Source organism: Triticum aestivum, chromosome 7B, assembly GCF_018294505.1.
Source record: "Triticum aestivum cultivar Chinese Spring chromosome 7B, IWGSC CS RefSeq v2.1, whole genome shotgun sequence".
Taxonomy (NCBI): domain Eukaryota; kingdom Viridiplantae; phylum Streptophyta; class Magnoliopsida; order Poales; family Poaceae; genus Triticum; species Triticum aestivum.
The window spans coordinates 561,328,491-561,351,457 of NC_057813.1; the positions used below are offsets into that span (position 1 = coordinate 561,328,491).

General features: G+C 46.8%; 1 protein-coding gene across 1 annotated transcript; it reads right to left on the minus strand.

Moving 5' to 3' along the window:
* Positions 1-19,257: 19,257 nt before the first annotated feature.
* Positions 19,258-21,925, minus strand: LOC123162395 (PAN domain-containing protein At5g03700). Its single transcript, XM_044580180.1, has one exon. It carries the CDS (start codon positions 21,337-21,339, stop codon positions 19,828-19,830), a length of 1,512 nt encoding a protein of 503 aa, XP_044436115.1. The 5' UTR covers positions 21,340-21,925; the 3' UTR covers positions 19,258-19,827.
* Positions 21,926-22,967: the final 1,042 nt, after the last annotated feature.

Below are 22,967 nucleotides of genomic sequence, written 5' to 3' on the forward strand. Positions count from 1 at the left end.
GAATGTAAAGGGAATGGATTGGAGGATTCAAACGCAATTGGAGACACGGATGTTTTTGTCGTGGTTCCGATAGGTGGTGCTATCGTACATCCACGTTGATGGAGACTTCAACCCATGAAGGGTAACGGCTGCGCGAGTCCATAGAGGGCTCCACCCACGAAGGGTCCACGAAGAAGCAACCTTGTCTATCCCACCATGGCCGTCGCCCACGAAGGACTTGCCTCACTAGCGGTAGATCTTCAAGAAGTAGGCGATCTCCTTGCCCTTACAAACTCCTTGGTTCAACTCCACAATCTTGTCGGAGGCTCCCAAGTGACACCTAGCCAATCTAGGAGACACCACTCTCCAAGAAGTAACAAATGGTGTGTTGATGATGAACTCCTTGCTCTTGTGCTTCAAATGATAGTCTCCCCAACACTCAGCTCTCTCTCACAGGATTTGGATTTGGTGGAAAGAAGATTTGAGTGGAAAGCAACTTGGGGAAGGCTAGAGATCAAGATTCATATGGTAGGAATGGAATATCTCGGCCTCACACATGAGTAGGTGGTTCTCTCTCAGAAATGGTAAGTTGGAAGTGTAGGCTTGTTCTGATGGCTCTCTCCACGAATGAAGAGGAGGTGTAGGGGTATATATAGCCTCCACACAAAATCTAACCGTTACACACAACTTGCCAATCTCGGTGGGACCGAATTGAAAAACTTGGTCGGACCAATTCAACAAATCTAGTGACCATTAGGATTTTCAGTGGGACCAACATGCAACTCGGTAGGACCAATATGGTTAGGGTTAGGGCATAACGTAATCTCGATGAGACCGATTACACAAACTCGGTGAGACCGATTTTGGTAATAAGCTAACCAGAGAGTTGGTCAGGCAAATTCGGTTAGACCGATTACACAAACTCGGTGAGACCGATTTTGGTAATAAGCTAACTAGAGAGTTTGCATTGTAATCTCGGTAGTACCGATTACTCAACCTCAGTGAGACCGATTTTAGTAATGGACATACACAGAGAGATTACAATCCCATCTCTGTGAGACCGAGATCCCTATCGGTGAGACCAATTTTCCTAGGGTTTGTGGCAGTGGCTATGACATCTGAACTCGGTGGCGCCGGATAGAAAGAATCAGTAGGGCCGAGTTTGACTTTTGGTTTAGGACATATGTGGATGTGAGAAAGTAGTTGAGGGCTTTGGAGCATATCACTAAGCACTTTGAGCAAGCAAGCCATTAAGCAACACCTCATCCCCTCTTGATAGTATTGGCTTTTCCTATAGACTCAATGTGATCTTGGATCACTAAAATAGAAAATGTAGAGTCTTGATCTTGGAGCTTGAGCCAATCTTTTGTCCTTAGCATCTTGAAGGGGTTCCACATCCTTTAGTCCATGCCACTCCATTGTTGAACTTCTCTGAAACATACTAGGTAAAAGTGTTAGTCCAACAAGAGATATGTTGACATTCATTACCAAAACCACCCAGGGAGCACTTGTGCTTTCAATTAGTTGTCTTCCCGTTTGTACTATGTTGGTTGTCTATTAGTATGCTTAGTTGTGGGTTGGCTATCCTTATGTTCTGCAGTTGTTTTGCATATGTTGTTCAGTTGCACAAGTTGGTAGAATTTTAGGTAGACACTTTTTGGTAGTTGCGCAAAAACTGTAATTAGTTGGCACAAGAATGCATGTAGTTGCACATCTTGTAGCTCTACTTTTCGACATGTGGTCACATGTTCATTTTTGTATGAGACATCTTATGTTTCAAGTTGCACAATTTTACTTATCTTGTTGCACAGATGTGTGACAATAGTTGGTAGAAACATTTTCTTCAGGTGACCTTTTTGGGTGCACTTTTTTTGGGTTTTGTGCAGTTGCATTCATGTAGAATCATGTCTGCCCAGCATTTTGTTGTAGTTGCACAAGTTATAAAATTCTGTTTTTTTTTCAACACAATATCTGCTTTGATAACCTTGTCATTTTCTTGTTCTCCTTTTTCACATCAGCTTAAAGAGGATTATAGGGGCACGGAGCAGACACCGCTGTTTGGTGGTCTTTTGCAAGCTCAAGCATTCGTTGCATCCAAATTACCACTAACGTACAATCCCCAGGCAAGTCTTTTGCATAAATCAGTTTCGATCATTTACCAACATTTCTTTTTTTAATTTGTTTATAATTGAATGAGTACTCAATTTTTTGATGCAGAAAAAGGCAAAGATTGCCAAAGTGGTCAATGACTTGTGCAAGGCAGTAACTGAATAGGTTGGCACCTTCATTGAAGCAGTTGCCAAGATCGATGATGAGGAACCGGATGTTGATCGATATGTACAACAGACATCAATGGGAACTGCTCTGTCACGCCGTGCTCCAAAAAGGAAGAGACAGGTTTCACCTATACCAGAAGAAGAAGAGTTCGATGATGAGGAGTCAGACAAAGATGATGAAATGGAAGTACCACAAGATGTTGAAGACGACGGGGAGACAGATGAGGATGAATCAGAGGAGGAGGACAAATAGGAGGATGACAAAGAAGAAGAGGATGATGATGAGGAGGAGGAGGAAGAGGAGGAGGAGGAGGCGGAGGAGGAAGAGGAGGAGGAGGACAAAGGAAAAGAGGACAAAGGAGAGGAGGAGGGCAAGGAAGAAGATAGTGAGGCATAGGAGGAGGAACAAGAAAATGTTGGTAAAGAAGGAGATGGAAACAAAGCTACAGGAATCGATGGTAGTGAGGGGGAAGAAGATGACGAGGAAGAAGATGAGGATGCCGATCCTGATGATCAACAGGGACCCAATGGAGGCAGTGACAGTTCAGATGATGATGATGATAATGCCCCTGGTTCTGGTGGTACTGGGGGAAACACAACCAGATCTGCCAACCCTGCCAGCAGCAGCAACTCAATGAGCAGCATGAGCACACTATAGATGTTGATTGACAAAACTTGCTGGAAAGACAAGAATTTGCCAAAGTCAAAGAGAAATGATGAAGCGGAGTCTCAGGGCAGCATTGACATGTTCAAGCTGTGCAACATGAAGCCAGCTTCGCCAACCACTTTCCCTGTGCCAGACGTCCATGAGCGAGACTTGTGTGACAAGATAGATTTTGCTATTGACCAGAATTTGTTCTTCTTGAGTGAGGATGAAAATAATCTAGTTGACATGGAGGAAGCAGGGAAGGGTCTTGATTGGGTTCATTCGAAGGAGAAATACAAGGAATATTTAAAGCAGCTTCCTGATATCAGCTCCAGCAAGAGCAAGGCAGCATCTGTGGCAAACCCTCATGTGGTCCAGAAGAGCAAAGGAGTTACAATGAAGAAGAATCTGAAGCTGCCTCAAATCAAGCAACAGATGCCGAGGGCATATGCAAAAATACATGTGGACAAGGAAGTTGTGGCGAAAACTGTTGTGCCAACTGTAGTGATCAGAGAGCCAACCACCACTGAAGATGTGTCAGCAATACCTGTTGAGCCTACAACCATCACAGGAGTTCAACAGATCAAGGGGAAGATTCCTCTGTCAACAGCCCCACCTAAACTAGCTAAGCAACAAAAGATTGTCTAGTTTTCCAAGGGCACAAAGGAGGAACAGGGCAGGAAAGGTGTGGGGTCCAGACACGAGACAAAACAACGTGCCACAGCCAACGTTGAAGGGCTGCCAAGTTCTGCTAGTTTGGTGCCAACTCAGACTGCAAAGGTGCCAACTGCAGATACCAGTGTACCAACTGAAGTGTTCACAGTCAAAACTAGCAGAGTTGTTCAGGAAGACTCAACTGCAACCGCAAGCCCCAAGGTGACAATTCATACAGATTCTTTAATGCCAAACACGGAAGGAGGTTGTCAAGCTGTCAAACTGCCGTCTCCAAGAGCTACCACAGAGCATCCAAGCAAGTCTGCATCACCAAGAGCTGATTTTCAGAACAGATTAACACAATAGGAGGTGTTCAACATTGTAAGCAGGTGCAAGCCTCCCAGGCCGCCAACTACAACATTACTGCGAACCAGGTCAGCGAGCGATGCACCTGCGAATGTGCCGCAAGAAGATGCCCCTGGCCTTCAACCCATACGCAGATCAAATTCTTGCAGTTATCATGGTGACGGGTACTGCGATGCACCAACTTTTGACCTGGGCCTAGATGATGATGCTGGGCATGCTGCAGCACTTGCTCCAGCAGCACAAACAGGGGAAGCAAACGTGGTTGTCATAGATGAGGATGAGTTAGACCTAGCAACAACGAATGAAGGATGTATTGCTGCTGATGCTGGCAAGGGATTAGCTCACCAGTCGGATGTTGGATCACCAGACAGCTTCCACACCCCGATATGCGAAGAACCAGTAGTTGGTACAAGCAGTTCTTCAGGACCACCTGTTGCACGAAGACAGAGGAGGGTAATAAGGCCCAGAGCATCTCAAAGGTCTTCATTCATTGATTACAACAAAAAGAAGACCTTCAACTCCAACGAGGCAGTCAACAAGCTTTATGCTGCCATTGTGTATTGGGTCAGGCATATCCCAGGAGCAGATGATGAGAATACCAGGCAAGCCAACTCCCCGTAGCCCATGTACATATCTTTTTTCAGTTGCACAATACAACCCACTTAGTTGCACATCAAGCAGAGCATGTTGCATAGAATAGTGCTTTAAATTGCACACTCTTTGTTTTTTTAAATTGCAAAGCAGAGTGGTGTAGTTGGGTAGGGCATGGGCCCTTGTATTGCTATGGTGTTCGAAAGCTAGCAGGGGATGCACGTCCAGGGCGCCCGTTGTGCGATTTTAGGGTGATGGAGAGCGGTTGTTCGTTCTCCAGGGCTGTTGCTGTCAAGGGCAGGGGTTTTGAGATCTGTTCATGATTTCCCCTAGTTCTTCTTCAAGTTCTATGTCGAGTTCAAGTTCTATGTTGTTCTTCCCAGTTGGCTGCAACCATATATTAGTTGGTTGTCCATATGCTCTGTTGTTGCACTAGTTGGCTTATTGTTTTGTACTAGTCGGTTGTATACACGCTGTTCAGGCGCACAAGTTTTGCCTACTGAGTTGTCTGCATCACTATACTAGTTGGCTGTCCATGTGTTCTACACTGGACACTAGTTTCCTTGCTTAGTTTGCTTGATGTTTTGTGCTAGGATGGCTGTCTACGCGTCGTTCAGTTTGCACAAGTTGCCTGATTAGTTGGCTGCATCCATGTACTAGTTGGTTGTCCACATGTTTTGACTTTTTGTACTAGTTGTCATGCTTTAGGTTTGTTCCTGTTTTGTAGTAGGTTGGTTGTCTATATGATGTTGAGTTGCAGAAAGTTGCTCTGCTTCCTATTTTGCATTTATTTTTGCCCTAGTCCTTTTGTTTGTCCCAGTTGCACAAATTATCATACTCAACTGGCTGGCTTTAGTAAACTTTTTTTCGACCTAGTTATTTCTTGCCTTAGTGAAACTAGTTGACTTATAAGTTGTGTAGTTGCACAAGGCTGACTGCCCAGTTGGCTGCATCACTGTAGTAGTTGGCTGTCCTCATGTTTTTACAGTTTTTTTGCCTGGGTGGTACTAAGCACTAGGTGTCATGTCTAGTTTGGCTTCCTGTTTATACTAGGTTGGTTTGTCTATTAGTCTGCTTAGTTGAGGGTTGGCTGTCAATTTTAGTCTACTAGATGATGAGAACACCAGGCAAGCCAACTCCCCACAACCTACATACATATCTTTTTTCAGTTGCACAGTACCACCCACTTAGTTGCACAGCAAGCAGAGCATGTTGCACAGAACAGTGCTTTAAATTGCAGACTCCTATTTTTTTTGAATTGCACATTTTTCCTTTCTTTATGTGATCCTTCAAGCTAACTTTGTCTTTCTTATGCAGCCCTGAGATAATCAGGTATGGTAATTTCTTCATTTCTTTGAAGGAGTTAGTTGATTTAATGAAGCCAAAGCAGTGGCTTTCAAAATTGTTATTGAGACTGGAATCATACACATCATGGATAACTTACTAGAAGGGTCAAAGAAAGTTGTCATGCCACTAAGGTTTTCTGTAAGTTTTTCAAAAACTTTATACACTCTTCCTTTTTTTGTACCACTTTTGTTGACCAACCTGGGAGTCTTTTTCATACCCTAGTGCTCGAGGCATGTTTATAATTTTTCTGCAGATCAAATTACAGTAGGGTATCTACAATACGAATTAGATAAATAAGAAGTTTGAACACAAGAACCGTCTCGACAAGAAAGATTTGGTGAGTGCTCTGCCCACATGATCCATCTCATATTTGGCACTCACAGCACGTTCATTTGCACATGACACATCCATTAGTTGGCAAATACCTTCTGCCAATCTGTTTCAACTTTCACATCTCATTTTTGTAGTGTTTTTTCTTACCTACAGTGTGTATATGTATCTGAATCGTTCAGGCGTGCAGGTCATGCTGCTAGTGCTTGAGTGCGATAATGTAAATGACTGCGAAGGAGGCAGGCATTATTGGGTCTTCAACATCAACCTGAGGGACGGACGTTTCGAAGTCCTTGATTCAAACAGAAAGGTAGAAGACATCAAGTTGATGGACACCGCCTCTACGGTTGCGGGGGCAGTACGCCAGCTATGGAGGAAGCATTACCCAAAGCAGAGCTTCGAGCACTTCTAGATTATTGACATCGACGTATCGAAGCAGATTAGCAAGTAAGACAAGAAGCATTACATTCTTCTTCATTTTTTTCAATCAATCTGTAGTCTTTTAAAATTTCCTACTTGTACAATCTTTAGTTTTTCAAGACACAAAACTAGTTTGCAATCTGTTTTTCATTTTTATGACTTTCTCAGTTGAACATCAGTAGTTGTACAGTGCCACATAATTAGTTGCACAGTGCCACATAAGTAGTTACACATTAACACATAATTAGTTGCACAGTGCCACAGAGTATATTGTCTTATTGGTTTTAAAATCCTCCAACATTTTTTCTTTTTCCCCACTGCAGCAATGAGTGTGGTCTGTTCGCACTACTTAACGCCACTGAGTGGAACGGGAGCCTACTGCCCAACTATGAACCCAAGGAAGTACTCAACATCAGGAAGAAGCTGGCATATGATTGGGTCACCAGCCCGCACAACTCTGCCCCATGGAGGAAGGTGCTGAGATACGAAAAGGACTAGGTCAGTACACTTTTTTATTCTTTTGCCATTTTTTCGATGCCTTGCAGGTTTGCACAAGTAGTATTTCTTTTGCAACTCAATGTCATCACTTTTGTTCACACATTATGAGAACTGGGCATACAATTGTTTGACAACTAAATATTAAATGATTTTCCAACAAAGAAAACAACTAATTCAAGGAAAACAACTTAGAGAGGAGAAAGCATAGTTGCTGTATGTGTCCACTTTTTGCCCTCTAAATTGCTCAAAAACCATCATTCTTTTCCTTTTCCCCTTTTTTGATACAAACGATACAAGAGAATCACAGCAGCCTGAGTGAACACACATCAACAGTGTGCTCTGTAGATTGGCGGTGGCTGCATTTGTTTTTCTTCTTTGGGTGTAGCTCCAGCGCCAATTTGTACCGTCGACTCTTCGCCCTACCCTTTGTAGTAGACCTTGGAGGATCCCTAGGCACAAAATCATCATAGGCTTGTGCTGGGGATGGAGCCTCCAACTGTGCAGGACCATCACGAGCTTGTGTTTGATCACCTGTGGAATAATCATATAAAAAGTTTAGTTTTTTTTCGCGCAACCACGACTGATGTTCTTTGCAACCACACACCTTATGTTGTGCAACTAATTGGTTTCTGTGTGCAAATTAAGTTAAAAATAAAACCTGTAGTAGCACGGCCCATCATGCCACTTGGTTGGTAATCACCTGTACCTAGAACAGGAAAAAGCAAGTTAGTTTGTTTGTCTAATGCTTGAACTAATAGAGCGCGCACAACTGGGTAGCCTGTTCTAACAGCAACTGGGCACCATGATGTGCAGAACTGAAATCACACACACACTTGCTTGGGGAGTTGGGGCAGGTAATTACCTGGATGACGAGCCCTCTGAGTACTCCCTATAGTGCCATTGGAAGGAGCACGCGGGGCACTGCTTGTTGGGCTAGGCAGGGAATGAGGTGGAGGACCATGCTATGTAGGGCCTGGAGGTGGAGGAGATCCTCGAGGGTTGCCATCAACTACAGGAAAAACCAGTTAGTTGATTTATCTTGATGCTCAAAATAATATAGCGTGCGCAACTGGGTAGCATGTTCTGTGCAACTGCGCACAATGATGTGTGCAAATGAAATCACACACCTATTTAGATGGGGGTGTTGGGCAGCTAATTACCTGGATGATCAGGCCCGTGAGTACTCCCTGTAGGGCCATTGGGAGGAGCACGCGGGGCACTGCTTGTTGGGCCAGGTAGGGGAGGAGGTGGTGGACCATGCCGTGTAGGGCCTGGAGGTGGAGGAGGTCCTCGAGGGTTGCTATCAACTATAGCCAGAACAGGAAAAACCAGTTAGTTGTTTTATCTTGATGCTCATAGAGTGCACAACTGGGTAGCATGTTCTGTGCAACTGGGTTGCATGTTTAGTGCAACTGGGCACCATGATGTGTGCAACTGAAATCACACACCTAGTTAGATGGGGGTGTTGGGCAGGTAATTACCTGGATGATGAGGCCCGTGAGTACTCCCTGTAGGGCAATTGGGAGGAGCACGCGGGGCACTACTTGTTGGGCCAGGCGGGGGAGGAGGTGGAGGACCATGCCGTGTAGGGCCTGGAGGTGGAGGAGGTCCTCGAGGGTTGCCATCATCTGATGGCCCCGTGGCAGCAGTTGGTTTTTTCTTTTTCTTGAACTTGTTCAGGTGGCCGATATCGGTACGTGCTGCACGCATATGCTTGTATACAATAGCTTGTGCTGGATCAGAACCCCTCGCAAACTTTGCTAGTTTTTGAAAACTGTATATCATGTTCCTCTCCCTTATCTGCTTCTTTGATTGAGGAGGCATTTCATCCGGTTGCTCATAACCAGTCCCTGGCGCACTAGGTACAGCAGTAGGTGTCCACCGTCTTAGCAGGTACCTTTCCGGTATCACATCAAATCCAATATGGGTGAACACCTTGAGGATGTGGCAACAGAGGATGCCGTCCTTTTCCATTTTACAGCACTAACACAAATAGGAACCATCCTCCACCCTTTCCTGCACCAAGTAGTTTCGAGAACCATATTTGGCAACAAATTCCTGGTTCGGTCTGAGCTCAAATATATCAGCACCAACTAATGCATTATAATGGCCAATCAGCTCAAACTCTTCTCTGAACTTGTGGTAAAGGTCCATAGTGTAGGTCTTGTAAGCTCTCTTCTCCATTGGGAAGTTGGACCACAACTCAATCTCAAGGTGTTTTGTCCTGTAATCATTGCAGCCTTCCTTGGCAAGGATGTGGTTCTGAATTTTTTCATATTGCTTGATGAAGTTCAGCATTGAGTTGTGTGGGTTCACATATCTTTTTAGGATGGCGTTGAACCCCTCACTACACTGTGTAGACTGCAGGAAGGGGAAGAACATGTGTTTGAAGTAGCACGACACCCAAGTTGACCTGTATTCGTACAACTTCTCAAAGTGTGTGTGTGTCATAGCCTCGTACTTCATCATTAACCCAGCCCAATTCTGTTCAAACTCGTCTGCAGTGAAGCTGAAGTCAACACAGTAGTTGAAATCATCAAAGAGCCCTGGATTCCGGCACAACAGCCAACCAACTTTTCCTGGGCCTTCTTCATGATGTGCCATCGACAACATGGATGCACGGTGGTTGGAAAAGATGCTCTGTATTGACTACCTCATTGCACCATCTTGATCGGTTATGAAGTTTTCAGGAGGTTTGCCACCCATAGCCTCTAGGAATGTTTGGAATACCCAATCAAAGCTTGATGCCAACTCCTGCCTCACAAACGCGCAACCGAGCATGAAAGATTGGCCATGTCGGATTATTCCAATGAAGGGTGCGAACGACATATCATACATGTTGGTCATGTAGGTAGTGTCAAACGATATGCAATCATGGTACGCCTCAGCATAAGGTTTTCGGGCTAAGCCATCCACCCCAAATATCTTGACAACTCTGTCCTCTTCATCATATTTACCTTATAGAAGAAGTTTGGATCGGTTTTCTGTATATCCTTGAAGTGCGCAATTGTCTCAATCATGTCACCCTCCTTTGTGTCATCTCTACAGAAACTTGTACACACATTTGTTATTGCCTTTGGTCCGAACGACACCATCATCTTAGATCCGTAGAAATCTGCCATTATATGCATCATACGTCTTGCATAATACAAAAACAAAACAGTATATCCTTTTTTAGTTGCACGAATGCGCACATCCAACTGCACAGTAATAGGACATGTGTTGGCACAGAAGATAATTGCAGGAAATGGACACCTAGCTGCACCTTTTTAAAAACACTTTGCACTTTTCGCATACATGACATTGTGTAGTTGCACAGTGAAGGCAATCTAGTTGCACAACAAGCACCAAAAGTGATATACAAAGAGCCTGGGAAGTTGGACACTAGTTGCACAGTTAAGTCATTTCAGTTGCATAGTAGTACCATAACAGTTGCACACTAGACTGCCTAGAGGGAAACTTAATTCTTTAAGGGATATAGAAACACCACACCTGTAGTCAAGTTGCGGTTATACAAGATGCACAAAAACTTCTTTTCATCAGGTGAGATGCCTTGGTGGGATCTCAAGTATTTGGACAAAGAAGGTTTGTTCACGAGCGAATGATTGTGGTCACGAACAAAGTGCATCACCTCCCATCGCCCATCTATCAGCTTCACCAACATTTTTGCCTTGCATTGCGTCTGCTTTATTGTCTCGCGTTTCCGTTTCTTCTTCTTCTTACTAGGACCAACCTCCTCTTCAGCAAAGATTGAAGGTTCATCTTCCATTTCCTCATCACTGTCAACAGTTTTTGGATCTGGAATAGGGTCCAGGACAGGAGGAGCCTCAACTCCTCCATCATCAGCTTTGGGCTTCTTGAACTTGTTGCAGCAAAACTGTTGTTTTACCAATACATTGGTGTGGGGTGTCCGCCTATAGGTGTTCATCTTAACAGAGACACCCATCCGTAGTGCGTAGCTGTCGTAGTGATCCTTAGCAATTTGAAGGTTGTCAAACCTCATGCCAACATAGGGTTCCATAGGTTGAGAACTAGCCTCATCCTCTCCTTCTTCTCCTTGCACAGCTCCGTCAACAGCCCAGCTCCTAGCTCAGTTCTGGTTGGACCGGGAACATTTGCCGCGATTCTCGTGTCATCAAGAGTATGTCTCTCTGACTGCAAAGACACCACTACAGGGGCACCACGGGTTGAGACTGTCCTGGAACATTGTCATGGCCCATAGGGTTACCACCACGACTTGCCTGCGTGTAGTAAATAGATCACCCATTTTCTGTCCAATTTCCTTGTGGTATGCTCGGTTGCTGTTGATCCATATCATGAGGAAGCTCATTGAGATTAGGAGGCAACTCATTGAGATCAAGCATTGTTTTCCTTTTTTTGACGCTGCCACACACTCACTACACATATTAAAAAGAAGAAAGTGATGTCGTCAGTTCTTAACCACATAAAAGAGTGTTCCAAACAACCTAAAAACTTAGTAAATAGGCAGTTGCACACCATTTTATGACAATCTTACTTCCAAAAGCAACATCTCTATACCAGAATCTTTTATTATAACAGGCACACATTTTTTTCTTTTGCACAGAGTTGTTATGTTAGTTGCACAGTTTGCAGTAAATAGTTGGCAAGAACATGACTTCTTTTTACTACAGAGTTTTCTGACTTTTTCCTCTGTTTTTGTTGCAATGATCCGCAGGTTTTCCGTTGGCAAGGAGCTGATTCAGATTTTTCTGCACATAATTGGGACACAATTTGATGCTACGTTTGCAGATGCAAAATCCAGGTGAAAGAAGAAAGCAGAATTTGATGACATACTATAGATATATGTTTTTCGTCACCGTTTCTAATTCTACTTCCAGTATATTTGAACATATTTTTACACTATAGCTTTGCAATAGGTGTGCTACCAGAATATATGTGTGGGACAAGTATATATGCGTGACTACTTTAATATGCTTTATGGCTTCAATAGCCTTGTTTATTTATCTGTTGCACATATTGCTGCAGAAGTTGCCGTACTGTAGTTTTTTGGTTTTGGCTAGAATAGATGTTTCAGTTGGCCAGGATGCTTATATCAGTTGGCCAGCATGCATGTTTAGTTGGACAGTCAATGTATTCAATTGGATAGAATAGATGTTTCAATTTCATAGGATACATATAAGAGTTCGCCAGTGTTCAGTTGCACGGCCAATGTGTTTAGTTGGCTAAAAATAGATGTTTGAATTTTCCAGGATACATATATCACTTTGGCCAGGATGCATGTTCTGTTGCACAGTCAATGTATTCAGCTTGCTAGAATAGACGTTTCAGTTGGCCTGGATGCATATATCAGTTGGCCAGCATGCATATTCAGTTGGTTAGTCAATGTGTTCAGCTAGCTAGAATAGACGTTTCAGTTGGCCAGGATGCATATAGTAGTTGGCAAGCATGCATGTTCAGTTGGCTAGAATCATGTATTAGTTGGCCAAAAATATGTCTTAGTTGACTTGTTTGAACACATAAAAGGGGCAGGGGAACCTTGCCTGGCATGCATGTTTAGAAAACACGTTCAATTTCGATCTGGGAACCCTAAGTTAGTGTGCAGATACACTCATGGGGGGGGGGGGGTGGTGTGATGTTGACAATAGGGTGATGTTTCAGATCTACTCTTTTTTTGAAGCAGCTTCTCCATGGATCTGCTGATGGATCCATGGATGAGGGTGTTTATAGATGCAGTACAAGAAAGGGGAGAACTGAAGAGGGGTAGAGAGGAAGTACTTGCCTGATGTTTGCTGCCTGGTATGGGTCTGATCACCCTGCCTTTTAGATCAATTTGTTGAAGCAGATTCATCTACCTTTCTGCTGCCATGGCGGCTGTAGAGGAGGATGAAAAAGGAGCTTTGGACCCCTTTCTTTTGTGCAGGTCAAGAAAGCAGTGTGGGAGTGCCTGGGGCGAGCGGGCATGGGAGGGATTGGGACGTGGGGGCGAGCGAGCTTGTGGACAGCTGGCCACGTGGAGGGATTGCTGTTTTGTTCGAGATTGGGCGCTGGCATCGCTCGGTTTAGTGGACGCTCGATCCCTGCTTTTTCTGTACCATGCGGGAGGACCGGAAGTTGCCTTTTATGGCTGGCCGCTCGATCGCGCTAGTGGGCAGCCGGTCGCCCACTAGGCGCGTCCTTTAAAAATTGTTCGTGCCTGCATGTTTCTAATATTTTTTTGCCTTTAAAGAATTTGTCAAATCTTGACGCTGTTGTACATGGATAAATTATTCTGGCCTCTCGGTATAGCAACATCAGCTAAAGCTTCTAGTGGCTAGCCGCATCAGTTTAGCAGAGGCATATCGCAAGTTTGATTTTCCAGAGATTTTTTACTTCGCGTGCTATGAAAAAGGAAAAAGAAAACCCGCTTTGCGTATGCTGGCCGACCTAGTAGCTACCGCAGTCAACCATCCCTTTCGGTAATTTCATTTAGCGTGTTACCAAAAAAATCGTTTCCCATCTGTTGGGCCGGCCCAGTCATGACTACAGTCAACAATCCCGGGATTCAACATGCCACATCGACAATCCCTGTTTAGAAACTCTTTCAAGGTTTAAAATAGACCGGGATCAAAGAGTTCGGTGTGCTGATTTCCGGGATTGCAAGTTCAGGATTCAATTTAACTTTCGTCTACAAGTTGAAGGTTTGTTTTGGAATTTTTCCTCCCGAGCCACTCCCGCTGGCAGCAACGGAGGCCCCAACCCTATCCCCGAAACCCCTTCCTCCCTGAGATCCCCTGGCCGCCGCTGCCACCAATGACAGTGGTGGTGGCGGCGCCTGACCGTCAAAGGCGGCGGGCGTGGTCGGCGAGCCCTGATGGGACTCCCTTGCGTGAGGGTTGGGCGTCATGCAGGGCGGCGCGGGTGAGCTTCTCTGGTGCGGTGGTACATAGTGATGCGAGCAGTGGTGCGGTGGAGCATGGTAGGGAGCCCACAGATCAGGTGCATGCAGCTGGTACGGTCCGGGATATGCACGCATGGGATATGGCAGCAGTGTAGCAGCGCTTTTTCTAGGTGAGCAGTGATGGCTACCTGGTGTGGCGGCTGGGTCCTGCTGTGATGGCTCAAGGAGGTGAGCGGTGGTGGCCTCTTGGTGGTGTCGGTGCTGCTGTTGGAGGCGGATGCGTAATTTGGACCTGGGGTTCAGGATCGACCTGGGGCCTTTTGTTGTCATACCAGGGCTCATGGTTGCGGCAGCTGCATTGCGACCTGTTGAGAGTTGTAGCTTTGTTTGCTGTAGGCGGTGCGGCGGTCTCTAGCCGTGCTGGTAGTGAAGGTTGCTCCGGAGGTGTGGATTCTTGGTTGTTCGGGCGCAGGAAGTTGGGTTGCGTGCCTTCGGTTGTGCGGGTTGTTGGTTGTCGGTGTTCCACCACATTATGATCTCAATGACAAGGTGTTGTGGCGGCGGCGGAGTGCCTCTACATGGATAGTGGCCCTAATCCGATGGACAGGGATGGAGGTGCGCGACATTACAGATGAAAATCCTGCCTGACTTCAGTCGATATTGGCGGCGACGGCGCCTATGGGTGTCCTTCCCCTTGATGGAAATATGCCCTAGAGGCAATAATAAAGTTGTTATTATTATTTCCTTATTCATGATAAAGGTTTATTATTCATGCTAGAGTTGTATTGACCGAAAACTTAAATACATGTGTGGATACATAAACAAATACCGTGTCCCTAATAAGCCTCTACTAGACTGGCTCGTTGATCAAAGATGGTTAATGTTTCCTAACCATGGTCATGAGTTGTCACTTGATAACAGGATCACATCATTAAGAGAATGATGTGATGGACAAGACCCATCTATTAGCTTAGCATATGGTCGTTCAGTTTATTGCTACTGCTTTCTTAATGTCAAATACATGTTCGTTCGACCATGAGATCATGCAACTCCCAGATACCAGAGGAGTACCTTGTGTGCTATCAAACACCACAACGTAACTGGGTGATCATAAGGATGCTCCACAGGTATCTTCGAAGGTGTCTGTTGAGTTGGCATTAATCGGGATTGGGATTTGTTACTCTGTGTATCGAAGAGGTATCTCTGGGCCCTCTCTGTAATACACATCACAAGAAGCTTGCAAGCAAAGTGACTAAGGAGTTAGCGAGATGATGTATTACGGAACGAGTAAAGAGACTTGTAGGTAACGAGATTGAACTAGGTATGAAGATACCGACGATCGAATCTCGGGCAAGTAATATACCGACAGACAAAGGGAACTACGTATGTTGTCATAAAGGTTCGATCGATAAAGATCTTTGAAGAATTTGTAGGAACCAATATGGGCATCCGGGTCCCACTATTGGTTATTGACCGAAGAGGCGTCTCGGTCACGTCTAGCTACATCATTCTCGAACCCGTAGGGTCCGCATGCTTAACGTTTGTTGATGATATAGTATTATATGAGTTATGTGATTTGGTGACCGAATGTAGTTCAGAGTTTCGGATGAGGTCACGGACATGACGAGGAGCTCCGGAATGGTCCGGAGGTAAAGATCGATATATAGAACGATGCTATTTGGTCATCGGAAAGGTTTCGAAATGTACCGGGTAATCATCGGATCACCGGAAGGGGTTCCGGGAAGCCACGGGTGGTTAATGGGCCATATGGGCCAAACGAGCGGAGCCCACCAGCCCACAAGGGGCTGGCGCACCCCTCCTCTGGCCGCAGGCCTTGGGGAGAAAAGGAGAGGGGGGATTCAGCCTCCCTCTGCCTTCCCTCTCCTCCCTTTTCCTTCCCCCCGTGTGCAAACAAGGAAGGGGAGCGCCATAGGGCAGACGCCCAAGGGGGCCGGCCGGCCACCTTGGGGTGCACTCTGGCTGCCTTCCCTCCCCCCAGCTATATATATGAGATGGAGGGGGCACCACACAACCCACGACAATCTCTTAACCGTGTGCGGCGCCCCTCTCCACAATTTCATCCTCCGTCTAGTTTTTCCGCAGTACACGGCGAAGCCCTGCGGGAACAAGTTCACCACCACCGTCACCACGCCGTCGTGCTGCCAGAACTCATCTACTACTTCGCCCATCTTGTTGGATCAAGAAGGCGAGGACGTCATCGAGCTGAACGTGTGCTGAATGCGGAGGTGCCATACGTTCGGTTCTTGATCGGTTGGATCGCGAAGGTGTTCGACTACATCAACCACGTTCATAAACGCTTCCGCTAAACAGTCTACGAGGGTGCATAGACACACTCTCCCCTCTCGTAGCTATTCATCTCCATGGATAGATCTTGCGTGTGCGTAGATTTTTTTTGTTTTTCATGCAACATTTCCCAACACCCTTCCTTGGAGGCGTCACGGAGGTGTATCGGCATCGCCCCTCTCTCTTGCTTTGGGTTTTTGTCTCCGGGCGAAAGCCTTGGTTCGTTTTCCGATCAGCAATGGCGGTGTCTCGGCGTCGTTACTCTGTTGGGAGCATCGCGTGAGGAGACACGGCTTGGAGGTTCTGTGTTACAGTTCTTCAGTGCTTGCTGCCGGTCTAGATGGATCATCATTGACGCAATGTACATTACTGCCGGGGAATCAAGGCAATGGATTTTTTTGGGACCAATCAAGTCCCGCCACCCACTCGCCATCTCCTATTAGGCATTCAAGGATGGTTGGTGCATCGGCATGGGAAGTTCAGTTGCCATTGTTGCTCTTCGAGGTGACCAGTGCTGGTCGAGACGTGGCTTTTTTTTTGCTTACGGCAGGTTCCTCGCATTGTGTTGTTAGGTGTGTGGTGGCCAATCTTATAATTGGCCAAGGTGTGTCCTACACTAGTTGTTCGCAGCGAGAGGTGGTCTCTTGTAATTGTCTTCTGCCTCCTATAAAAATATAGTACGCCATGACGTACTCTTGAAGAAAAAAATACATTTTGCAGTTCTAAATCTGGTTAATGTCCTTGGGCGGTAAAAAATGTGGTGTGGCTGGGTCTCAGTCGACTGAGATTTAATCAAGTTTCAGTTAGATGACATCATATCTAAGAAAAAAACTGAAAGAAAAAATAGCACAGATCTCAATGTAAGATATCATGAATATAAACATCGATTCCGACATAATCAAGTCTCAGTCGACTGATATTCGACAAACTTTTTAAACCAAATATAAATACAAAGGGTTGCATGTGATTATAATAGAAGAAGACTAACAAGATTTTTCTTTTTGGCGAAAGAGTAACAAGGTTCTTAAGTTATAACACAACTTAGAAATCAACACATTACACACTGACAACTATTTGAACGACCCTAATCAAAAGGGGGCTGGAGGCACTTGGCCCCAGCTTTAAACCACATATGGGTGTCCCATTTCATTTGATCTACCAATCGATCCAGTGAGGAGAATTTGTCTTTGAAGACTTTTGATGGAGTCAAATCCAGCAGATCTCGGGTATGAAGTCCCGAGCTGGAAGTCTTGGCAGATGGTAATAGAGACACATGATTTTACGTAGGTTCGGGCTCTCGCGAAGAGATAACGCCCTACGTCATGTTTTGATTGTATTGATTGAGAGAGTGCAAAGTACTTGTTGATCTACCATGAGATCGTGTGTGAATGTGTTGGTCTCTACGGTCTACACCCCTCGGTTTATAAACACTGGGGGCACCTAGAGTTACACATAGGTCGGTTACATCTAAGGGCAATCCTGCCGAAAATCGCCTCTAAGTCTTGGAGTGTGTGCCGGTGGGAGTACTTTCAGATAGCATCAGTTTGGGTAGTTTATCCTAGAAATATGCATGCAACAACAAAACCCGCAAGAAGATGGTCCACATCCTCCGACGAAAAACCGCAAACAACAATTCTCGTTATGAGGGAGGTTTCGTCTAGCGAGGCGATCAGCGGTCCAGATCCTTTTCCGGGTTGCTAACCAAATGAACATTTCGCAACGAAGGGGAGCCCATTTCTTACATACTGTGGCTGCCAAGGCACAAATTTGGATTCCTTAGAACCTAGCTTCGTACGTCGATTTGTATGAGAAGCGACCAAAAGATTCCAAATTCCACTTCCAACCATCTTCTTCGGTTGGCACAAGTTGTACCTCGCTGATAGCGTCCTAGATATTCATCAATAGTGAGCTTATCCTTAATATCTGTCAAGCAACATCCATCAGTAAGGCCATCATCATCAACCATGCACGTTGGTTTGGTGTTGTGCGGGGCTAATGCAACAATATTAGGGGCAATGTCAGCAAGCGAAGAGCCTTCAAGGCACACATCGTACCAAAAGAAGGCGATGTTACCATTTCAAAAAAAAAAAACGAGCTGCAGAATTGAAGTTAGCCACCTCGTTTGGATTTAGGGAACTCCCAATCATTGCAAGACTTATCAAGCTCGGTCCTAGCAATCAATGCATGACGGACTTCCGTAACGGTACTAACACCTGGCAAGTTCACAACCCTGAGACCCCCAAACTCCTTAGGGGTGCACACGACCTCCCAGTTGACAAGGTATTGCCCTCCAACAAATTCATAAGATCCCTTTCGGAGGAAGGCATAACGAATTGTCGATTTTCTTAAACATCCAAGGAGGGGCGTCAAGAGAAATGAAATGGAAAATTGTAATGCATTTTAGAACGGATTGGACGAGCACAAGACAACCACTCTATGTTAGCATTGCCAACCGCAAGAGGCAAGTCTCGATCTGATAATGTCCAACAATCTCCTTAGCATTGCCAACCGCAAGAGGCAAGTCTCGATCTGATAATGTCCAACAATCTCCTTAAGTGGTAATGGCACAAGCATGTCGTCATGTCATGGGTTCCTAAGTTGCTGTCACCCGGTCACACACATAGCACTTGTCATAGCCCCCTCCCTTTCCCTCCTACCTCGTTGGGTTGTCCAAAATTAAAAATCTATTCCCTTAAAAAAACTCTCAAAATTTGTATTCTTCGGGCTATGTACTTGTTCTTTGGTCAACGGGATAGATCACTACAGATGACCTTAATTTGAATAAATTTATTTGGTTAGCTTTTTGGTTGAATCAATTTCCATGGATGGTGTGGCCATGATTAGCAGTTGAGCGAGACAAGTCACATCAGTGTGGTGTGCACTAAGAGCTTCCATGGTAGAAACTCACTCTCGGCACACATTCGAAAAGGAGATGATAATTGCCTATGTGGGCATCAATCCTAGTGAGAAAGAGGAGAGGCGACAGATACCAGAACAATCGAGTTCTTGTGAATGTGCAAAGCCACATGCTTTTATTTTACAATGGTAAGGACGATTACCCCCATTACCGACAAGAAAGACACAAGATTTACATGTAGGTGCTTCAACTGCGGTATAGATAGAAGGAGTTGATACCGAAAAACCTTCAATGTGAAGTTTGAAATGATGAATCGAGGTAGAGTATGCTGATGATCTGGTAGTTATCTAAGGAGAGCCGTGCTGCGTCAGGCAGGACGGTCACGAGAAGGAATAAACTGTAGATGGAAAGGCTTGAGCTGGAAGACGCATGACAACCGTTGAATTTCAATACAACGGCTAGATGAGTGTCCCCATCTTGAAGTTCCCCGAGCCGTCGATGGTCCGGTAGCAGATGCCGCCCGGACCAGATTGGCATTTCTTTTCTCGCCCAGAAACCACCGATCCTGTCGGATTAGCTTTCTTCTCCGATCAGCGGGCGCCGTCTCGCCTACTTCCCGCACCCGTGCTGCCGTGTACCTTTCCCGTCGTGCCGATCTCAAGAAACCGATCTGGTTACTGGATCTCACCATCCTGGCTGGCTACCTCCGTAAGGAGTTGAAGCTGCTGGAGAGCTCGACGGAGCTGAAGGATCCCAGATTCTTGTAGGGACCCGGCGAGAGCCCATCACCGTCGGCGCCCAGCTGCTGCCGCGTCTCCGCTGCCGCACGGCGCCTCCTGTCCCACACCCTGTACGCCCCGAACGCAGCGGCGGCAGCCACCACCGCGACGCCGACCGCAAGCAGCGCCGCCTTGACACCGGTCGCCCTCCCGCCGCGCCCAGCCGCCTCTTCCACGCTCCTCACCTTGAAGTAGCCCAGCTTCTTCTCGTCGGCGGCCACCATCAGCTGCGCCGGGTAGTCCATGAGGTAGCAGTAGCCCGTCATGTTGCTGTACACCGCGCCCCAGCAGCTGCAGTTGCGCGCGCACAGCGCCTCGCAGTCTCCCGCGGACGGCGCGTGCTCGAACCCCAGCAGCTCCTTGTTCGCCGGCTCCACGCCGTGTCTCCGCACCTCCGAGTACAGCCCGCCAACCTCGCCGCCCGTGGTGCCGCACAGGCCGCTCCCGACGGAGGGGGCGGCGCAGCCCGGGCCGTCGGTGGCGTTCGCCAGGCACGCGCACCGGCCGCCGGGCGGGACGCAGACGCTGTAGGCGCCGCAGGTGGTTGGCAGCTCGCACGAGTCGGTGATGGTGGTGTAGTCGAGCACCCACCGGGACCCGTCCCAGTAGTAGGCGCGGAGGTTGCCGTCGGGCTCGAGAGTCATGCGGCGGAGAGCACGGACGCCGTGGTTGAAGGTGTCGAAAGACATGACGTCCGCGGGGGGTCCCTCCTTCTGGTACATGCCGAGGTAGCCGTCGGGCTCCACGCGCACGTATATGGGGCCGCCGCCGGGCACGATCTGGGCCTTGGCCTCCAGAGCCGTGTGCTTCGAGTACATGGCGGCGGCGACGCCGCCTGATGACATCGGTGGCGGCTCGACGTAGAGCGCGAAGTAGTTGCTCCCGAGCCGCATGGCGAATCGCTGGTCCACGGAGTGAAGCGCCACCGATGAGGTGAGGTTCTGGCCCTGGACAATGGTGTCCGAAGGGTAGTCGAAGCTTTGCCACACGGCAACAGGTGAGCTGTTGCTCTGAATCTGAAGGCTGGACGTGTTGAGGAGAACGGCGCGATCACCGGCCGCCGCAGCGGTGGACCAGAGCACTTGGTTGGTGGCGCCGTCTGTGAGCACCAGGCTGCCGTTGAAGGAGAGGGACGCGGCCGCGGACCATGGCGCTGGGCGGTCCGGCATGGCTCGCCAGAGGGGGAAAGCGGAAGGGAGGTGGAGGACGGCGAGGTCGAGCGTGGTGGAGTTGACGCGGAGGAAGCCGAGGGCGAAGACGCCGGTGGGGTCGGAGAGCACCGGCTGGAAGTGCGAGTAGGAGGTGTCGTGGGCGGCCGAGAAGCCTTGCCGTAGCTCCTTCGCTGAGGCCGCCGCCACGCCCGCACCGCCGGTCAAAGAAACCAGCAGCGCCGCAGCTGCCATGCACATCATCACAGTACGCTCGCCTGCCATCGCCGTTCGTCCGGCACTCCGGCTAGCTAGCTAGCTCCCTCCAGTGGTACTCTGCTCAGAGACTCAGGATCTGAGTACGGATTCTTGAAAATGGAAGTAGACAGAGTGAAGAGCACAGAGCAGAGTTGTATGGAAGAAGAAGAAGAAGAAGCCAATGAGAATTTGAGATTGGGCTGGAGCAGGAGAAGACAAGCGCCGGGAATATTTATCTGCTAGTGAAATGTCCATGATCAGCAATGTCGTGGCTGCGAAAGTGAAGCCATAAAAGGGTGGGTGGGATAGAGGTTTGGTCAACGATCAGATGAGCACACTCTCGGTGGATAGTTGCCCGTGTCTTACCTTTAGATGCAATTTTGTATTGCCGACTTGCTGTTGGAAAGTGTGAGATGGGTCAGGGTGGATCAACCCATGCGAGGCCGGCAGCAATATCTTCTCCAGATGCAAGTTCAGAAAGTGCACAACTGGCCCCCGTTGGTTTCTGAACAGATCTGGTATCACTTGTGATACCGAATGCAGTAATCTGAGTCGCGAGCACAAAAGGTTGATGTACTTGCTCAGTCATGAAGCCAGGCCGGTCTCCATTTTCTTTCACTCCAGGTACTAGTACTCCCTCTATAAACACTCTTCATCTGTTTCATAATATAGTGCATATAAATTTTCTGAGAAGTCAAACTTTACAAACTTTGATCAAGTTTGCAGAGAAAAGTGTTTATAACTACAATACCAAGTATATACAATATGAAAATACGTCTTGTGATATATCTAGTGATATGTATTGATATTCTATATGTATACGTGTTTCTCTAGAAACTTGGTCAAATTTTGTAAACTTTGATTTTTCAGAAAAGTTATACGTACTACATTGTGGAATGGAGGGAGTATTTCTTTCTAGACAGAGGGAGTACATTTTAAGATGTTCAAACTTTACAACTTGTGTTCTTCTGAACCTTCGATTTTAAGGGAAGAATCTATGACCCAATGACACATTGGTTCTAATTGCAGGGTAAGTATGAAGGTCACACTATGATCCCTCAGTTCCAAAATAGTTTCCGTGGTTTTAGTTCAAAATTTGAACTAAAACCACGACAATTATTTTGGAAAAGAGGGAGTATATAGTAAATGGGAGGCAAGCGGGAGCTGGCATACTGTTCGAGTATCACAATATCACATGCATATCCGACCATTATGGAAATACAAGATGGAGTATGATTTGATTTTAGCTCGTATTGTATTTAAAAAAACTAAATAGCAAAAACCTAATGTCAGATTTTTCGTTCTCTTGCGTGAACACGCTCGTTGTCATTGGATCGAGCGCACGAATCTTGGCGCACAACGACTTGCCACGACGTCACTGGGATACGTTCATTCCAGACACATGTAGAGCAAAGGAGGCAACCCGTCACTTCTTCTCTCCCTCACCCATCAAAGAAACCATCCATTTTGCTCTCTCCCTTACTTTCTCTCTTCCACATTCATGGCGTTCCCCATTTAGATTGATCCCGACCAGAGTCTCCGGTGAGCTATGACGACTAGCCCACGGGTCCCGACTGGCGGTGTCCCAGCTAGGGGGCCTCCTGCCACGTCATCTCCCGGCTTGGTTGGCCCGACCAAGGACCCCCTTTGTCGGT